This window comes from Castanea sativa, chromosome 10, assembly GCF_040712315.1.
Source record: "Castanea sativa cultivar Marrone di Chiusa Pesio chromosome 10, ASM4071231v1".
NCBI lineage: Eukaryota > Viridiplantae > Streptophyta > Magnoliopsida > Fagales > Fagaceae > Castanea > Castanea sativa.
The window spans coordinates 32,008,672-32,030,418 of NC_134022.1; the positions used below are offsets into that span (position 1 = coordinate 32,008,672).

At 33.3% G+C, this 21,747-nt stretch overlaps 2 protein-coding genes across 3 annotated transcripts; one reads left to right on the top strand and one right to left on the bottom strand.

The window, feature by feature from the left end:
* The first annotated feature begins 2,877 nt into the window (after window positions 1-2,877).
* Window positions 2,878-5,475, top strand: LOC142613698 (WAT1-related protein At1g09380-like). Of its 2 annotated transcripts, none has more exons than XM_075786154.1 (7): window positions 2,878-3,041; window positions 3,252-3,314; window positions 3,506-3,622; window positions 3,718-3,973; window positions 4,241-4,399; window positions 4,777-4,928; window positions 5,110-5,475. In XM_075786154.1, exons 3-7 carry the CDS (start codon window positions 3,519-3,521, stop codon window positions 5,321-5,323), a joined length of 885 nt encoding a protein of 294 aa, XP_075642269.1. In that variant the 5' UTR covers window positions 2,878-3,041; window positions 3,252-3,314; window positions 3,506-3,518; the 3' UTR covers window positions 5,324-5,475. The 2 variants fall into 2 exon arrangements, with proteins under 2 accessions (XP_075642269.1, XP_075642270.1); XM_075786155.1 differs by having other exon boundaries at window positions 2,878-3,034.
* Window positions 5,476-5,602: 127 nt separating this feature from the next.
* LOC142613699 (uncharacterized) lies at window positions 5,603-10,634 on the bottom strand. The gene is made up of 4 exons (XM_075786156.1): window positions 10,325-10,634; window positions 10,145-10,232; window positions 6,697-6,849; window positions 5,603-5,977 (listed from the first exon to the last, which is right to left on the bottom strand). Exons 1-4 carry the CDS (start codon window positions 10,455-10,457, stop codon window positions 5,944-5,946), a joined length of 408 nt encoding a protein of 135 aa, XP_075642271.1. The 5' UTR covers window positions 10,458-10,634; the 3' UTR covers window positions 5,603-5,943.
* Between the last annotated feature and the right edge of the window lie 11,113 nt (window positions 10,635-21,747).

A 21,747-nucleotide genomic window follows, 5' to 3' on the forward strand; every position in this document is an offset into this window, starting at 1 on the left:
AAGTAACCATGGCACTGGGGATACTTACATAAGGCATCCCACAATAGATTTGGATGCATTGAGAGAAGGAGTAGTCATGACAACATTTGGAGATAGCATCTGCATAATGGAATGGTTTTCTCCAGGGTTGAGCTGTTTGATTGTAGCCTTAAGAAATAAAGGAGTACAATGCAAAAGACTTACAGCATATAGGTAAAAAAAAAAACCCCACGCGGTTTTGGGATTCCTAAACTTTGGCCATAGGCTGTTGATAGAAGATTTGAGGTATAATAAACCAAGATAACTGTAATAGACATAACGTATATAACATTTCTTGGTTTAGAACTTTATATTAAGTATTATAAATTTAAAAATATATCTAGTATCACGTCATTTCAGATTTTAAATGATACAACACTCTATACATTATTAAATTTAGGAAATAAAAAATCTATTATGAAATGGAATGATTTTATTCCACCCAATTTATCATTTAAATTCCAACAATTATTACATGCTAGTACTACCCTTATTGAAAGGTTACTAGAAAAAAAAATGCTAAATTACCGCCAAGGCCAATTCATAATGATCCAATCTTGAAGATTAGTCATCAACAACTAGTAAACTTGTATGAGTTGTATACCTTCTTACTGAAATTAGGATCAAAATCATATTAATCCAACGTTGAAGATTAGTATTGTAATAATAATGGCATCAACAACCAATAAACTTGTATGAATTTGATACCATCTTACTGAAATTAGGATCCAAATGAAGAGTGGCTAACTTCAACCATTCATGTCTCAACAAATGTCATAGCAAAGTAGCAAACAACACATATATATGTCATATGAAGTAATATCAAATTTCACTTTTTGAAACAGGGCACATGTGAATGTTTTGGAATATCCACAGTATAATTCAACACATCCATGCACTGTTTAATTTCGTTGCAGAGGAGACCATCCTTTCTCCAAAGACAGAGAGCTGAGTTCAATGGGTTTTTCCTTTTTCCATTTTAATTTTTTTCTCACCTAACCACATTGCACCAATTGGTAAAATTAAAGGTTTAAACAACAAAGTATGGTTGATTATAATCAAAAGCCAGTGGGCCCAGGACCCATCATTCAAAGTGGGGCCCTGCTCTATCTTTATGCTGACATGGCTGAAAAGGAATTTCGTTGCTTGAAGCATGTGAATATAAAATTGTAACCGAAGTTGGCAAAAGCCCAAAGACAAAACTGAAAGTGCCTTATAATGTTACGTTGCTACGTATTTGGCGTCCACTTGTTTACAAGCAAAATGATAAGCCCTGGTGTTGCAAGAAAGCAAGAAATCATTTTCTCCAACGGTTTCCATATTTTCCATGCAAGATTCTCTTCCAGCTCTCCTATATATATATATATATATATATCATGGCTTCCCCATTTCTTATTCTCTAACATCTACGTTTCTCTCACTCTTTCTCTTTCTCTTTCTCTCTTTAAGAAAGTGCTATATAGGCTTTGAAAAAATAGTATACAAGAAACAATGGCTGGTGGTCTTATGCCTGTCTTGGCCATTGTTCTAGTGCAAGTGGGCTATGCAGGGTTGAACATCATATCAATGCTTGCCATGCAATCTGGCATGAACCCTCTTATTCTCGTCGTTTACCGGCTAGTTTTTGCAACCATAGCAATCGCTCCTTTTGCATATTTCATGGAGTGGTAACTATAAAAACTCGAGTTGATATTTATTCACCATAGCTTTACTTTAGTCACGTTTTGCTTGTTTGGTGCTGGTGGGGTTTAGACTTTTCAAATAGGAATTTCTTTTTGATTTCTTGAATTGGGCTTGATAAGTAACATATAATTTTTTTTCTAGTCAGAAAACCAGTCTTCATTAAAAATCAATTAGTGTTTGGGCTAAGAAAACAACAGAAATGAGCAGAAAACACTATGTTGTATATTTCTAGTCAAGTTTTTCATTCTTTTGGGCTTTCCTTAAGTAACTTACCCCAAAAAAAAAAGGGTTTCCTGGCGGAAAGAGAAAGCATTTCAAGAAAGATCTTTTAAAGTTCCTTGAAGCTATTGAAACTTCTGACTACATACAAACAAAAATGATTTCACATTGCGCTACGCAAAAAAGATAGAGGCAAGTTATATTTGATATAACTCTTGCTTAGTATTACATCACTAAAAAACTTTTTATTAGATCACTATCTTGAAATTACACTATTGAGTTACATGTTTTTTGTGTTGTCAACATATATGCCAAATTCATGTGAATCAATTATTATTTACTATTTGATTTATAAATTCATGTTCTGTACATAAATTTAAAATTCAAAGAAAAAAACCCTTAAAATTTTATACATCTTATAGATAAGATAGTTATTGATTTGTTATTATCTTGATATTCTGCAAGCATATAAATTATAGAGAGACAAAATAATTCAAAGAAAAAAACCCTTAAAATTTTATACATCTTATAGATATTATATTTTTGATTTGTTATTATCTTGATATTCTGCAAGCATATAAATTATAGAGAGACAAAATAATTCAAAAGTCAGATATAAAGTTCATGAGTGGCGTAATATTTGACAAATGTTATGATCACTTGAAGCCAACCCCTAAATAGCTAGCCTCTCGTGGTTGCTTTGCGGACCACATGATTAGCACATGGAAGAATGGATCCTTCGTGGCTTTGCAAATTAGAAACTTATGATTAATATGTTTCACCTAATGCTTTCAACTACTTCTCATACCAATCCTCATCAGACTTATCTAAAGTTCTTCAAATTGTCTTTGTTGCAGTTTCTCATTTACATGACCACAAATCTAAACACTTTACTCTCTCTCTCTCTCTCTCTCTCTCTCTCTCTCTCTCTCTCTCTCTCTCTCTCTCTCTCTCTCTCTCTCTCTCTCTCTCTCAATGGGAAGCTTGCATATTTTATGATTCCTCATTTCTATTTAGCATTCAGTTCACAAGTCAATGGTTATTAATAGAGGCACAAGTACTCTTTGTCAGCATTTTCTTTTATGAGCCAATCAAGTGCCTAGACATTTCAGGGGTATTTGGTAAAGTAGTTTGAGATGAGATTTTTGTAGGTTTTTAAAATTTGTGTTGATGAAAAAGTGTGTAAAAAATATGTGTAAAGTTGTTTAAAATGTAAAAATGTGAATTTGGAAGTATGTACCAAATGGGCCACTCATATCTTTCTGCATAAGTAAATGCTTCTTCATCATTAACTTTAGAACAATATATTGACATTTCATATTTCCCTGCAGGAAGACAAGACCCAAGATAACAATACCTATTTTATTCCAGTTATTTTTGTGCTCCTTAACAGGGTAAGTTTTCAATTCTATTCCAAATGTTGTAGATGAAATATTTGTCCAATCTATGCAATAGGTAGATTAAATCTTCTAGTCTTTTTTGTCTACATGCCCCACACAAACATTTTAATGTGTACATTTTATCTTCTACTCTTTTGGTTTTCTTTTTACAAATTAAGTTGTCCTAAATTACACCTAAAATGCAGGGGAACTGGAAATATGGTCTTTTACCTTGTAGGTTTAAAACACTCAACCCCAACAATTGGTAGTGCATTAACTAATACACTTCCAGCATTCACTTTCATCCTGGCTGTCCTTTTCAGGTAGTTTATTCAATTTTGTTTGTTCATGAAAATTAATCCTGGTTTCTTTCTTCCAAATCGTATGAATTGAAAGTTTTTGGCTGATGTTTTTGTAGGCAAGAATCTGTGGGAATTAAGTCCAAGCCAGGGCAAGCTAAGGTAATAGGGACAATTATATGCATAGGTGGAGCCCTTCTATTGTCATTCTACCATGGACACACCATTGGTATAAGTGAACCTAGCATGCACTGGACATATGCTGAGAATATGGAAAAGAATAGTTCCACTTCTAGCAGCCATGGAAACGCCATCATAGGCCCCTTGCTCCTAATTGCAAGTTCTCTCTCTTGGTCAGTTTGGTTCATAATCCAAGTAAGTTTAGCTCCAATAATTCTATGAACTTCTCAGATGGATCTAACAAATATCACCCAAGTTTTTCTTTTGGTTGTACTACTGGATCATTTGCCAAGTTCTACTTCAAATATTTGGTATATGGTCCATTGCTCAATCAATTACTGAGATTCATACTTATAAAGTGAGAATAGTTTTATATTGGTTTGTGTTACATTGCGTGCATGGTTCAAGTGCAAATTTTCAGGTCTTGATAACTCCTTGTGCTAAATCATTTTATAATTTCAGGCAAGAATGAACAAGATTTTTCCAGCTCCTTATACAAGCACCACATTGATGTGTTTCATGGCCAGCATTGAGTGTGGGATCATTGCCTTATTTGCCAAACACGACATTTCTGCATGGTCGTTGAGCAATCCAATGTGGCTTGTTGCATCTCTCTATGCAGTATGCTTCTCTCAATTTGCCAACAATAATTTGCAGTATTAGTGTTTATTTCTTTTCTTTTATTTTTCTTGGGACAATGAATACTTATTTCCAGGCCTAGGAAATTATCTCCAAAGAAATCTGAGTTGACAAGGTTAACAATTTCACTCACCATAATTGGTGTGAAATATCGTTAAGCTAGTGAGCTCTCCATTTTTGACGTTTCAAACACTTCTAGCAGCCATTTCTATTAGGAGTTAGTACACCAAATTAAGTAGTGAGAGTTCTAAAAAGTTTTTTAGTTAGCCAGATGATGTTTCATACAGCCTATAAATTATCAGTTATTTGAACATTCAAGATAGTTTAAGGCCCTAATTTAAAAACCATGCTGATTTCAGGGGATTGTCTGTTCTGCACTAGCATTTGCCATCACTTCCTGGGCTATCCAGGTGAAAGGTCCTCTCTATGTCTCGGTGTTCAGCCCCTTGTTGCTTGTTATCGTGGCTATTTCCAGTTGGGCCCTGCTTCATGAGAAATTATATGTTGGAACGTACGTATAAAATTTACTTACTAGTTTGTTGTTATTTTGAATTCATTTGAATCTGAGTTTTAATATCAGCTTGTTGCTTTATTATTATTATTTTGAATTCATAGAAGTTGCTTCAGGTCTAGTTGTTTATACCAAGTTTGACCAGCAAATTTTTGTTACTAAACCTATATGTTTAATTCAGTGTTTTAGGGTCTATTTTAATCGTCCTTGGGCTCTTTTCTGTTCTATGGGGGAAGAATAAGGAGATGGCACGGATTAGTGCTATCGAAGAGATAGAAGCAGCAAAGCTAGATGATGCCATGATCCAGAAGGACGACTTGGAACTGCAGATGATTGCAAAATCAGATAGCAATCTTTATGTTACAACAAGAAAGGAGAAGCAACAAGAAAATTAATCCAGTCCAGCATTTATTCAAGAAAAAGAAACAGTTGTACAACATTTCTTGTCATGACTCGTGACTCTATTTACTTTGCTGTAGAGATAATAATGGCTTCCACATTCCATGAGAACTCCAATGAATCTTAAATTGAGAAGTTCTTTCTGTAATCCGTGAAATGCTTGCTTGTGTTAATGATTTCAAGTTTTCAATGGTGTTGCTGCCTTTGCTGGCTCATGTTTCTGGTTCATAGTAAGGATGATTTGTTTGGCAAAAAAGGGAAAACACAAAAAGACAGCTTATAGATTCTCCATCCAGTTTTATTACATTTATAATATAACGTTCCAGAGTAGTTTTGTTAGTCCACAATAAATATGTTATACAATCAAACATACGGCCAAAGATTTTCAACAGAACAGCATGAAAATGTTAGGAAAGAAAATTCTACACCAGTCATCACAAATTCCAGAGTTGCCTTGGGTTTACTTTGATGCTAAAGATTGTTACCAAAACACACATTTACATAAGGTGAACTATTTCCCATCTCATTGATTGAATAAGTAAAACGATACATGTACAAATGGCTGCCCCACTTGTAATTTCAAGCACCAAATGGAAAGCATATGATTCACATTAGTTTACTCTGGATGAGAAGTCCAATAAATCAGCCCACTGCAAGAAACAAAATTTGAGTTAGTGAAAAAACTAGCCAGTAGCACAACATTCTAAACATTACGGTGATGTATAAATACATCTTCAGAACTGAAAGCAGTGTGCATGCACGTGTGTGTGTGTGTGTGTGAGAGAGAGAGAGAGAGAGAGAGAGAGAGAGAGAGATGGTCATCTTAGACCCACAAGGCAGCAAAACCCTTCTAAGTTATCATAAGTGTGCTCAGACACAAGCTATCATCAATGTGCTCAGACACAAGTTAAGTTGCAAGCTGACTGATTTTAGGGTGAAAACAAAGTCATTTAAACCAAAAGGAATTTTTTAACAAGATTAAAATTTAATTCTATTGAAGAAAAAGCCAGCCAGCAAACCTAATTACTGAAACAATATTCTCAAAACAAAAAAATCTTTGGTAAGCTCCACATGCACCCGGTGGGTTTTAACCCACAACCTTACCCTCCACCCATTCTTCTTATGCAAGGAAGAAGTGTCCTTTGAACCAGAACTCATTGGCAAAACAATGGTCTCAAGATACTCTCAAAACAAAGAAATGCAGAGGGAAAAAATTTGGCTAAAAAGGACTTATACATCACCTAAAAATACATACTTGAAAAGACAGTACTGATATGGTAATGTGCTCTTGAAGTTGTGCCCTCACATTTATAACTAGGAGACAAAGTACACAAATAAATCAATCTTAAGCTGAAAGACCTTTTTTTACCTGATCAACACAAACACACATTGCAAGACACCCGCAGTTCCTGTCCACACAGAAGGGCCAGTTGTTACAAGTGAATCCTGTATTAATAGGCCCACTGATGCAGCTAGAGATACAAAGGACACAACATATGCGAAGAAAAGCCAAAGCTTCAATCTGTTGCAATAATGGAAGGATTAGCAGCCATCAACCCACTCAAAGAAAAAAGAAGAGGGTGCAATTTTTCATGTCAGATAAATCTCGGAACAGTGCAATAGAACAGATACCAGCACCACAGTGGAGAGATCAGTGCTTCAAAATTATTTATTAAAAAAATCTAAGAGAGATAATTTGGGTTGAGTTTCATCTGATTAAGGCATAAAAATCTTAAAGATGTCTGCACTTTCACCCAACCAATCAGAGGTCAAATCACAGTATTCAGATCACTGGCTCATCGCTTAATTTACCTAAGTCAGTCATTGCTTGATCTGACAGGAGAAAAGAAGAGAATTTTTTTATAAATAAAACTTTACATGGAACGAAAAAAAGAGGATTTTAATCCATCATACTCCAATAGCAAAAGTCACATTAAAGATTAAACCCAAAATAATTCCCACATCATTTTTGTTTTATTTAATGCTTATGTAACATGAGTGTACATAAATAAACATCTGATATATATTCTTATAAGTTTGTTCACATATCCATACATACTACGAATATGTATTGAAATAATTATATAAAACAATAGGCATAGACATGTGTTTAACTACAGTGGACTTTTTTGATAAGTTTTATGGCAATAAAACTACCTCAGGAAAATTACAAAGCACAAGATAGCTTAAAGAATTGCTATTAAAGGAATTAGAAGCAAAGAGAAATGGAATTCATAAATTCTGTTAAGGTGCCACTGTCATTGAGACCCACAACCATGGACCACCCACAAATTATTCTAAGAAACAAGAGCTTCGATTACATCTCCAACGCTTCCGCATTTTCAAAAGTATGAAAATTTCGCTCCCTCCACAAAAGCCATATCAAACACAACAGAGAGAAGTTCCACACATCAAATGAGTGTTTCCCAAACCAATTCTACCAACCAACTTGTAAATCCACCACTCTACACAGCATAGCCCAGTGTTCTCCAAAGAGACTGAAAACATAGCCCCATAGTTCACAAGCAAACTCACATTGCAGTAAGAGATGATCCCACAACTCCCCACTATGATGGACTTGATCTTGTTTTATGACAACTCTTTTTAACATCAATGCCAGTATTTTTCCCCCATTAAAAACAAACTGAAGTGCCTATCAGGGTTTTTTTTTTTTTCCCATTCACTTTCCTTCATGACTCACTCCCAAGTAACCAGACTACTAGTGGAACTTTTTTTTTATAAGTAACATTACTAAAATCAGAAAAAAGTGCCACCCAAGTACACTAACTGTATACAGAGGTACACACAGGACAAGAAAGAAAACAAGAAATCTAAAAATAAAAATCTAGGAAAAGCTCAAAGAGGCCAAATAATCTAGGAACCCAATCATGAAAAGCTCAAAGCATGCTGAACTCCTGTTGGCAAGGGTTGTCTTGTCAGCATTAAATAGTCTCATTGGGAATGCAAGTTCACATTGCAAGATTTGGAGAGGCGGAATATTAAAACTTTTGAAGTTGTTAAGAAATCTATATCAAGATCAAGTATGCTTTTTTGTGTTCTTTGTTTGAACATAATATTGTTATTGGCAGAGTATCTTGTATTTCCTTTGTACAGTTTGTGGATTTCTCAAACCTTATATTGTAATTCATTTTATTTGAATTCTTATTTCATCAATAAAATTTGAAAGCGAATAAACACCACTAACTATTTTTGCTCTACACATTTTTTAATTTTCTAGAACTTCATAATTCTTAAGAGCATTTTTTATATTAAATGTGTCACTCTTATATACCTCTAGTGTACTAAGGTCATAACCCATTATTTGTGTTTATCTCACTTGTCAAAATATAACATCTTACTTGATTTCTCCATGTAATTGATGAGGTTATGCACTTCCAAAACAACATGCATAATTCACTTGATTGGGGACAAGTTATTATTCTTAGGTACTATGAAAGAATCTTAGGGTATAGAATTATCTTCATTCTTTCAGCTTTTCCAACTTCATTTGAAGATGAAAAAACGAGACTTCAACAAGGGAACATACTCAAGAACGCTATTATGAGATCATTTGGAAAGTTTTTGACCTCTACAAGATACATAGTTTTACAAAAGAATTGATTATAAAAAAAAATCCAAAAATATATGAATAAATTGCACCACTTTCTAGTATGCATTCATATAGCTAATATATGCAACTATTCAACAAATAAAATACCCAGATGCATTAAAAGCCTGCACCCCCTCCTAACTCCTAATAACAAAATCTTATCACATGATGTACACCCAGGTACTAAATAGCGATGTTCTGTGTTTATGTGTGCATGCACACACTGACAGACCTAACAATTAAGGACCCCTAAATGACCCCCATATTCTCATGAAGAGTGACTGTTGAATTTCAACAGTCTGCCTAACAACAACCCTCCTAAATTCTTTGTACTTGAGATTGGTTGGTCAACAATTGAGACAATTTTTATGAAATGGACGGAGTTTGCACTCTCGCACCTTCAAATTTCCAAGGACAAATGCTTCAGCAATCCATATCCTAAGCCTGCTCTTATTCCTCCTACTTTTAACCTTTCTAATCCCTTTAAAAAATTAATCCACACTCAAGTAAAATGTCTAGCTGACTCTCACCGCACACAATTGAGTCTTTGTCTTCAGCATTCTAATTTCTAGATTAGCATTCAACCAATATAACAAAACCTCCATCAATCGGTAAAACCTAGACACTACCTTGAAAAATCAGCAGTAAATTTGTTGCCCGTATTCAAAATCTTCATTGCACATCACCACTACTTCAAGAACCCATATTCTAAAAAACCAATACCAATTTCTTTTAAATTTACAATAATTTCTTCGTTGCATGTAACTAGTATGGGTATGGACCACTGCATCAAGTCCCCAGATTCTTTTTATTATTATTATAAGTAATCATCAAATTTATTAATGAAATAGGTTACGCATGCTCGTGAAGACGAACACTTCTGAACAATGAGTCAATGAACCCCAAAATTCTAAAAGACCCAAAACAAATTTTACATTCCTTTATGATAAATCTTAGTGCAATTAGCTATTATAGACATTGAATCTTAAATTTCTGGCCAATAGTACCACAACATTGTTTATCGGTGCTCTCATTTTGATGTTTAGCATCATTTTATAGCATCCAGATTGAAGTCCAAAATTCAAAGACACATTCGAAATCGGATTGAAATATCAATGACAATTCTCGAACCAAAAAAAAAAAATCACAAAATCGAAAAACAAATAAATGATAAACACAGAGAGAAAGAGAGAGAGAAATTACAGACCTCCACTCGCCTTCTTCGTAGGGAGAGTAATCGATGTCTTCTTTCCTAACGCAATTGAACATCAGAGCCGCAAAAGAAGCAAATATTCCTACAACAACAAACAATCGAATCAAACCAAACCCTAATTAACACAATCGATATAATTACACAGAAACAACAACAACAAAAAGAGAGACTGACCAGGAAGGTAGTGGACGAAGGAGACAGCGACGGAGCTGCAAACGACGGCGTCCACCCAGAACCACCACCCGGCGCCGAATACGGCGCCCGCCACTCCTGGCCCGAATATCGCCCATAGCTCCGACAAATCCATTTCTGCGATTTATAGAGCGATAAGAATTGTTGGATTTTGTTTGTTACTTTTTAAGAGCTGAGCTGATCCACTTCCAAGCCTAATGTGATGAATACTGAGAATTTGCTGCAGTTCCTTCCCAGTATTCTTTCTTTTCTACTGTTATTTCTGTTTTCTTCTATATTTCTTTTTTTCTTTACTTTATTTATATATATATATATATATATATATATATATATATATATATATATATTGTCCTCGAAAAATAATTAATAAATATGAACCTCTAAATATAATTCATAAAAAATAAAATAAAAAAAGTAAATTGTAAATTATGCCCATAACGTTTGGGGTGATTGAATTTTACATCCTAAAATTTCTGAATTTAGATTTTATCCCTAAAGTTTGGTAATATTTGACGCCCTAAAATTTCAGAATTTAGAGATGTAAAATCCAAACAACCCTAAACTTTAGAGAGTAAAATTCAAGTTCTGAAACGTCAGGATGTAAAATCTAAACACCCAAAATTTCAAGAGGTAAAATTCAAATTCTGAAACTTTAAGGTGTAAAATCCAATCGCTCTCAAATTTTGAAGGTGTAATTTATAATTTACCCAAAAAAAAACTCTAAATATAATTGAGATCGGGTCTAAAATAACCTTATGTTTTATTTTAGAGGTTATTACAAATTTTGAATCAATTTATTTTATTTTATTTTGAACAAAAATCAAACTTAAGCTTGAACTTAAGCTCGATTAGTTTCCTTTTTCTCATTAAAAAAAAAAAAGCTCGATTAGTTTCCTTACCAAACAAACTTAGGGCTTATTAATAAGTTATTTCAACCGAATGTAACAATCTTTGGTTTGTTTTTCTCTAAACATTACATTAAAGTTGAAGCGCAGTTAGAATCCAAATCAAATAAAAATAAACTTGATTCTATATAAAAATAAACAGAAGTTCAAGTTATGTCCTTTTTTCTTTTCTTTTTTACTTGGGTTTCAACCATAAAGGCTAAAGGGACTACAATAATAACAAGCATTTAAACATTGCTTTGGTATTCGGTAGTTTTAACTTTTAAATATCTATAATTTATATATTTATTTATCTTCCCATATTTTACGAGACTGTACAACATCATGATAATTTATTATTTATGTTATCACCTCAGTAGCCCCTTGTTTGGGAGGAGAAAAATGAATGGAATAAAAATAAATAAATAAATAATAATTTTAGAATGTTATTCAAATTCTTTATTATGGAGTTTTAATTGAAATAATGGAAAATTCATTTCTTTCTTTGAGAGTTTAAGTAAGAGAAAATAATTTGTTGGGCAGACTCATTCCCTTCTAATCCCTAAAAATCTCAATTTTTCATACCCCATAAATTGAAAGGAGTTAGAGAGAATGAAATTAAATTTAATGAATTTTTTACTAAACTCCTAAAATGCTCCTATATATTTAACCAGTTATTTTAAAATAGGGGTCTAATAATAATATTGTCATAAAATAATTCAATTCATTTCTTTCTATGTTACTCCAAAATAAGATTACTTACCTTACTGTAAGTGCACAATTGCACCTGGACCCAAAGACAATCACGGGCTCAGGCCCAATGAGCCTTAAACAATAAAAATTTGTAGAGTGTGGGCTTGAAATCTAGGTTAGAAGTACTGGGAGCTTGATAACAAACTTTTATAAATAAACACAAGTAAATAACGAACGATAATGACAAATGGATCTCCTCGGACTCGAGCCGAGGACTACTTCTTTTTTATTTCTCTTTCTTCCTTTAAGATTACAATTTCTTATTTTTGTTCTTAGTTTTCCGATCCCCTCATTTTTTCTTTGGCCTTTACCCCCCTTTTATACTTCCTTCCCTGATACATTTTGAACATTGACTAGAAGTTTCCACCTCACTGTTCAGGGGTCACCTCCCCATTAATGCGGCCAGGGAGGTAGGTGCAGAGCCTTTAATGCGGAGGTAGCAGCCTTTACCCTTAATATTTTCTTTAATACTGGTGCATCTAGAAGATTCAGGATGTCCCCTTTTAACCACTGGTCTTTCCAGAGTTGTGTTTTGACCTTCATAATGAAACTTTGAATTCTCTAGGGCTGTATCCCCGGACCCTCGGCGTATGGGCCAAATCATAGAGCTTAATCCTGGAGCAGGTCGGCCCTCTATGTTGCAGCCTAATGGCCCATATGCTCACTTGGGTTCTTTTACTCCCCACACTTACATTCATTTATTTTAAAATATTCAAACAAGGTCATTTATTTCCATTTCATTTCACTCTCTTACTTAAGTACATTTCATTAATTTCAATTCGTTTATGATCATTCTATTTCGTTCCATTTCTATGAACTCTTAAACGAAACCTAGATAATTTGGTCTCTAGCCTCTAGGTAACTTGATAAATAATTTTTAAAGCTATCATGTACAACTATCTCCAAAAAACAAAAACAAAAACCCAAAAAAAAAAAAAAAACTATCACGTAGAAGTTAACCTAACAAAATGTATTTATTAGTTTAATTTAGTATGAAATTAACTCCATTAATTCTAAAATACACCAAATTTAGCTCCACACCCAAAATAAAAAAATAAATAATAATAATAAAAAAGCTCTATACTAATTTCTTATACTGGCTTCTACCTTTTTGAGCGTTTGGAACATTAAATGATGTCTTCACAAGTTAAAAGTCTTGCTAAACTAGAGGTAGTTAAAATTGATAAAATAGTATTTGCATGTTTCAAAGCGGAAGTATATGCATTTCATTCAAAACCCAATATGTTTTAGTTCTAATGTCTTTTCTAACAAAATAAAATGTTTAAATGGCAATTTGACATGTTTCAAAACCTAACTAAAATAAATATTTTCATTTTATTCCCAATTTCAATTCTAAAACAAAAAAATATATATATATCTCAAAAATAAACTCAACCACCTAAGAATACTTGCATTTTCAACAAATAAATAAATAAACATTAAAAAAATCACAATTTTAAAAAAAAAAACTAGTGGGTTTCAGTTCGCTTAATTGATAAAATCTTTGATCTTTGAATAAGAGATCTGAGATTCAATCTCCACCTACGCCAAAAACCGATTGATGTCTTTGTCATAATTTGAAACTCTCTAAAAAAAAACTTATAAAAAACTAAAAGTACTAAAAGTATTAGACTACACACATAGCGATTGCATGAGGCAACTAATAAGAGTAACAACAATAAATGGCCCTTCTTAAAAAAAATGCAATATATATATTAAAGTTGTAATTGGAAGTTTCTCGAAGAAAAAAAAAAGTTGTAATTGGAATTACTTATAGTTTAAGTATTAAATGTGCGTCGATATTTGTGGAATTTAAATTTTGTACTTTTAGTGCGATGGTCGCTCGTATGAATGCTTGTAGGGTGTGGGGGACAAGGACTTGGGTTCAAATCTCTAAAATGAAGTTTTACACACATATATATTTAGATTATTTCAAAGTAGAATTTCTATATTCTATAAAGAAAAAATTGTACTTTTTCTTTTTATCCTTTTATTTAATTTTTTTATTTTGAGAAAATGACCTTTTTGCTAGTGTGTGTGTGTGTGTGGGGTTGTTGGTGGGAGTATAATATAATGGGCAATTTTAAATTTCTCAATTTTTCCTCAATGTGCTTAATTTATGTTATTATTGAAGTATTTCCAACTAAGTAATAAGGTGTCTTTTCTTCTAAAAATAAAAAGTAATAGGGTGTTTTTTAAGCATAAAAAAGACATTAGCTAATACATATTCCAATATATATTGTAATGGCACGTTTTGCTTGGAAAGCCCAAAAGTAAAAAGGACTAAGGCCCAAAAAGCCCAAAACGATGAATTTATAGAGAGTGTGATAGAAACTGAACTTTAAAGTGTTGGACAGTAATCACAATAGGCTAAATGATATTTGAATGCAATAATAAGCAGGTCAATGCAAAGAAAATTCTCCTCGGCAAAGTCCGAGGATGTTAGTTCTTATATATTTCTCTCAGACTTAAGTATAATTACAGTTCTTGAGTGTACAGTGATTTCTCTCTTTTTAGATTATCCGATGATTCATTTGTAATGGGGATATCCTTCTTTATATTCACCCTCACCACTTCATCTCAATCCTCCACATGTAGACCAGATTACTGGCTTTGATCCTTGTCCCATCAGCACCTTTCTGAAGTCTTCATGGGTAGCTGTAAGGCTGAAGGTTACTATTTAGGTATCACCTCCACATTAATACGGTCAGAGAGTTAGCTGTAGAGCACTCAATGCGGTGATAACAGCTTTCCTCTTAGATATTTCTCATCGTTCATTTGTCTTATACCCCTTTAATGCTTATCCTTGCCAACATGATCGTCTGGTGCCTTGTCCTTGATGAAAGGTCGGATCATTGACCCCTACTTGCTTAGCCGATGAGATATTTCTCCTCGGACTTCATTCTTACTCTTTTACAACCAAACTTCCCCCATAGTTTACTAATTTGTACGTCCTCATTAATGTCCACATGTCCTCGGACACGGCCCAATATCCTTTTCTAGACCCCTTATCCCTACACACATGCACATATATATAGTTTAAGATCACATTGCTTTTTTTTTTTTGGCTAAACATATATTTCAAATTCCTAAGTTATCATCCAAATTGAAAACTCCTTAATTTTAGCTACAAAATTTACTATTCCACTAAGTTCTCCCCACTATCAGCCATTACTTGATCAGTTATTCAATCAGCCCACCACAAAGCAGTTAACCAAAATCACAATACTTACCCCTACCTCTAGATTACATAATTTTTTTTTTTACGATTGTGGAAAGTACCTTTAATGTTGAAGAGGGGTACAACACCTCCAGATTACAAATAAAATTGGTTTTTACGATTGTAGAAAGCACCTTGAAAGTGTGAAGAGGGATACTGCATAGGAGGTATGTATTTTTCAATGAATATAAATATTTGAATTTTACATAAATATTTACACGTGGTATGTATTCTTTCATTCTTTGCGATAATTTCTATTTTTCTTGATCATGGTCACTAAAGTTTCACAGTCACTGTAGAAAAAGATACAAAAAAAGAAACTCTACTTACAAAAAAAAAAAATTTCTATCTCAATGGTATCTTAATGTACATAACTCATTTCTTTTTTCTTTTTTAATAAAGAAATAAATAGTATTCTAACACTTTTTTTTAATCACCGTCATCGACCATTTGTAAAATTTATTAAGGATTACGCAATTTGTAAAATTTGATGAGGATTACGCAATTTGTAGTTGGTTTTTGTTGAATTTGGGTAGGTTTCTTTTGTTAATCCTTATTCCAAGGTTACTTCAGTTAATCCTTATTCCAATTATATGGACTTTGAAGTGGTTTTCTTAATTTTCATATTTCCTTATCATTATCTTTTTCTTTTTTCTGTATGATATGCGTTTGTGGGTTAAAGCTTACTCATTACCATTAAAAAATGGAATACTTATTGCTTTTCTTAGATTACAATATTGCAGTACGTAGAACTTTAAAAAAAAAAAAAAGATTCTTTGATTACAATATTACGTAAAACTTTGTTAAAAAAAAATTGTGCAATTTGCATAAGTATCAAACTATGTTACTCTACTATTGACCAAAAAAGATTAACATATTAATTATATTGCAATCTTAATCAATTAAAAAATAGTATTAAACTTGACAAACTGTTCAATTTGGATAAGATTGCAATATAATTAATACGTTTATAGATTACTTAGAGAAAGTAGTTATATTTAAGAGAGAACCTTCAGTCAGGTCCTGGCATAAAGAAGGGCACTTTACGCCACCAATGAAGTGCCGCCACGTCATATTTCCATTGATCTTACAATCCACTCTTGCACGCACAAGTATAACTCAATTAAACACAAAATTATCAAACACCCATCAGACCTGAGAAGCTCCAACGCCTCTCATCTCCAACCCACTGCTGGAGCTGCCGCACACATCGGTCGAGAGCTGGCACCGTCGCACTGGTTCCTCCCCGTCGGTCAAGGTTGGAGCTTTGAAACCCAATTCATTTTTCCACTCCACGTCAAATGTTTGAGCTCCTAAAAGAGTTCTTGCTGGAGATGGTTCTTTAGTGGCTGATAGTTTCTATAGGGATGTGTTTGATGAAGGACAGTGAAACATTGGGTGTTAAATTGAAAAGCAAGAACACTGAAACATTGGGATTTCGAATACGTATTAATGATAATGACTATCACATTTAAGGAAAAGAAGATTAAGAAAAAAAAAAATGACACGGATGTGGGTTTGCAGCAAAAGCTTCAAGAACTTTGTTTTTTTTTGTGCTTAAAATCACAAAACCCATGTCTTAAAAATTCTGTGGAAACAATAAAGAGAGAGAGAGAGAAAAAAAAATCTAATGGGCTTGTTTCAATTTCTCTTTCTTCCTTGTGCTTAAAATCAAATGGGTTTATTGAAAAAACCTTAAAGACTCTCTCTTTTGAGCTTAAAATCACAAACCCACGTCTCGAAAAAAAAAAAAAAAAGGGAGAGAATGAGAAGGAAGCCGGACCCAAAATTCCATTAAATTTGTGATACCTTGATGAGAATCCGGTGCGGCGACGCTAGCTCTTGACCAATGTGTGCGGCGGCTCCAACGGCGGGGTAGAGGAGAGGCGTTGGAGCTTCTCAGGTCTGATGGTTTGTTGAGAATTTTTTTTTTTTTTGGTTTAATTGAGTTATACTTGTGTGTGCAAGAGTGTATTGTAAGATCAATGGATATATGACGTGGCAGCACATCATTAGTGGTGTAAAATGCCTTCTTTACACCAGGACCTGACTGAAGGTTTTCTCTATATTTAAACCTTACTCTTTTTTTTTAGGGTGACATATCAACAATTTTGTTGAATTGCATAGTGGGCACATTGGATGAGTTTGGGTGAGACATTTTACAAAAATTATTGTATGATTCCAAGCTCACATAAATTGGTGGTCATCTATCAAGTGGTTGTTAATGACTCTTTTTTGTATATAAGAAAAAATATTTATCCTACCTATGCTTATATTTATCAAATTGTGTAATTATATGTTAGATTCAATTTCTTGTTTTTTGGAATATTAATGTACATAGAATTCATCGAAACTCCTACAGTTTAGCTTTACTTTTCTCAATCACATCTCTTCCATATGAAATTAATTAATTATCCCTAACAAATTTCGTGCCTTTCACTACAACTTCTTTTCATTTTTTCCAAGAAAATACATTTTAAAAATTAAATGATATTACTGCTTATGTGAGAGACTTCCCATAATCACAATCTTATTAAATTACTTAAATTAAAACTATTTAATTTTTTTAGGCATTTGAAACTTTTGTTATGGATGTGTACTTAATGGCTACATTTTATGACTAAGTGGCTACCTTTTAGGATTAAATTTTTTTTTTTGATAAATCTCATTAAAAAAAAAATTAATTGACAATCATGAACCTTTCCCACACTTTCTTTTGGTAGGCATTTGAAATTTTTTTAATTTTTTTTAGACTTAGATAAGTGAGAAATGTTGGTGGATAACTGAATATTCTTTTAACTATATTGGATAATCTCATTAAAATAAAAAATAAAAAATAAAAATTACATGAGATGATGGGACAAGGATAATAATTAAAAAATAAGAGGGATAAGTACAAGAGTTTTTTCCCATAAAAAAAAAAAAGTAAGGTTTAAAAAAAAAAAAACCCAACTTAAGGTGAAGGCGCTTCTCAAAAAAACTTAACATGAAAGAAAGGGGAAAAATGGTAGATCTTACAAAAGTGATTTTTTTTTTTTAATTTAAAAAAAATGGCAAATTACAATTTACACACCTATAGTTTGGCCGAAATTTAAGTTGTCTTCTGTGATTTGAAATTTGGCTCTTTACCAACCTGAGATTAGTTCAGTTAGATTTCTATAACCCACCTCTATTAAAAACAAAGCTAAATATGTAGTTTTGATTCACTTTTATGTCTCTATCCTCAAAAAACATGAAAAATACAAGATCAAATAAGATAAAAAAAACTATCCATCGGAATACTTGCATCATGGAATTTCAAACTACATGTAGACAACTTAAATTTTGGTCAAACCTCAGGTGAGTAAAGTGTCAAACTTTAATCACATGTAGGCAACTTAAATTTCAGCCAAAGAACAGGTGGGTAAGTTCTAATTTGCTCTAAAAAAAACTAGCCTCTGAGCATGTGTGTGAGCGCGTGCTTAGAGGCTCTTTAATTTTTTGGTAAAAGTTAATAATTTGCATCCATTATAATTTGGGATTATCATATTTTTCCAATCATAAAATACCTAGAGGTGTGGTGAGTATTATGGGTTTGTGGGTGAAATAATTTTTCATCACACCTCTAGGCTGGATGATGCGAAGGGCAAATGGGTAGAAGAACTACCACACGTTCTATGGACGTATCAAACTACGCCGCGCAGATCCACATGAGAAACGCCATTCTCTATGACTTATGGGGCCGAGGCAGTCATACCCTTAGAGTTTGGCTTCCCCACGTTGAAGACGAGTACTTTTAGCCCAGAAAATAACAACGGCCTCCTGGAGAAGAGCCTAGATTTAGTTGAGGAACGACGAGAGACAGTTATGGTCCAAATAGCTTACTATCAGCAGAAACTTAAACGGGGGTATGATGCCCATGTGAAACTCAGACCACTCGCACCTAGGGATCTGGTTTTGAGAAAGGTTGTAGGTACTGCTAGAAACCCAGCCTGGGGTAAATTAGGACCGAACTGGGAAGGACCATATCAGATTATATCTGTAGCAGGTATAGGTTCATATCAACTAGCTGATCTAGATGAAAGAGTTGTACAACGTCCGTGGAATGTAAACAACCTTCGAAGGTATTATTATTAATAAATGGCGCTTTTATCGTTTGTGATTTAAATTATAAATGTATATGGACCTATCAATTACAACTCTTGAAATATCAAATAGAAACTTGGTTATGCATGGTCCTCGGACTACATATCTTGTGGAAATTGATATCTTATTATTTGTTAAACAGAACATTAGTTATGCTGGGTCCTCGGGCCTTCTACTTTAGGAAAATTAACATCTTAAGTTACTATTACTAAGTATCAAACAGAAACTTGGTTATGCATGGTCCTCGGACTACATACCTTATGGAAATTGATGTCTTATTATTTGTTAAACAGAACCTTAGTTATGCCAAGTCCTCGGGCCTTCTACTTTGGGAAAATTAACATCTTAAGTTACTTTTACTAATTATCAAACAGAAACATGGTTATGCATGGTCCTCGGACTACATATCTTGTGGAAATTGATATCTTATTATTTGTTAAACTGAACCTTAGTTGTGCTGGGTTCTCGGGCCTTCTACTTTGGAAAAATTAACATTTTAAGTTACTATTACTAAGTATCAAATAGAAACTTGGTTATGCATGGTCCTCGGACTACATACCTTGTGGAAATTGATATCTTATTATTTGTTAAACAGAACCTTAGTTATGCCGGGTCCTCGGGCCTTCTACTTTAGGAAAATTAACATCTTAAGTTACTATTACTAAGTATCAAACAGAAACTTGGTTATGTATGATCCTCGAACTACATACCTTGTGGAAATTGATATCTTATTATTTGTTAAACATAACCTTAGTTATGCCGGGTCCTCGGGCCTTCTACTTTGAGAAAATTAACATCTTAATTTACTTTTACTAAGTATCAAACAGAAACTTGGTTATGCATGGTCCTCGGACTACATACCTTGTGGAAATTGATATCTTATTATTTGTTAAACAGAACCTTAGTTATGCCGGATCCTCGGGCCTTCTACTTTGGGAAAATTAACATCTTAAGTTACTATTATTAAGTATCAAACAGAAACTTGGTTATGCATGGTCCTCGGACTACATACCTTGTGAAAATTGATATCTTATTATTTGTTAAACAGAACCTTAGTTATACCGGGTCCTCGGGCCTTATACTTTGGGAAAATTAACATCTTAAGTTACTTTTACTAAGTATCAAACAGAAACTTGGTTATGCATGGTCCTCAGACTACATACCTTGTGGAAATTGATATCTTATTATTTGTTAAACAGAACCTTAGTTATGCCGGGTCCTCGGGCCTTCTACTTTGGAAAAATTAACATCTTAAGTTACTATTACTAAGTATCAAACAGAAACTTGGTTATGCATGGTCCTCGGACTACATACCTTGTGAAAATTGATATCTTATTATTTGTTAAACAGAACCTTAGTTATGCCGGGTCCTCGGGCCTTCTACTTTGGGAAAATTAACATCTTAAGTTACTTTTACTAAGTATCAAACAGAAACTTGGTTATGCATGGTCCTCGGACTACATACCTTATGGAAATTGATATCTTATTATTTGTTAAACAGAACCTTAGTTATGCTGGGTCCTCGGGCCTTCTACTTTGGGAAAATTAACATCTTAAGTTACTATTACTAAGTATCAAATAGAAACTTGGTTATGCATGGTCCTCGGACTACATACCTTGTGGAAATTGATATCTTATTATTTGTTAAACAGAACCTTAGTTATGTCAGGTCCTCGGGCCTTATACTTTGGGAAAATTAACATCTTAAGTTACTTTTACTAAGTATCAAACAAAAACTTGGTTATGCATAGTCCTCGGACTACATACCTTGTGAAAATTGATATCTTATTATTTGTTAAACAGAACCTTAGTTATACCGAGTCCTCGGGCCTTCTACTTTGAGAAAATTAACATCTTAAGTTACTATTACTAAGTATCAAACAGAAACTTGGTTATGCATGGTCCTCGGACTACATACTTTGTGGAAATTGATATCTTATTATTTGTTAAACATAACCTTAGTTATGCCGGGTCCTCGGCCTTTCTACTTTGGAAAAATTAACATCTTAAGTTACTTTTGCTAAGTATCAAACAGAAACTTGGTTATGCATGGTTCTCGGACTACATACCTTGTGGAAATTGATATCTTATTATTTGTTAAACAGAACCTTAGTTACGCCGGGTCATTAGGCCTTCTAATTTGGGAAAATTAACATTTTCAAGTTACTATTACTAAGTATCAAATAGAAACTTGGTTTTGTAAGGTCCTCTGACCACATGCCTTGTTTAGATTTAATTTTTGATTTTTTGTTGGACAGAACTCTGGTTAAATTGAGACTTAAGTTATATATCTTTAAGTGTTGGGCAGAAATTTGATATATCTTTCAATTGTTCCAAATTGCTGAAAATGGACCTATTTATCTTGTTCTTTCTGTTCGCTGTGTGCTAATGAGAACTTTATAGTAAACATAAAGATGAAAAGA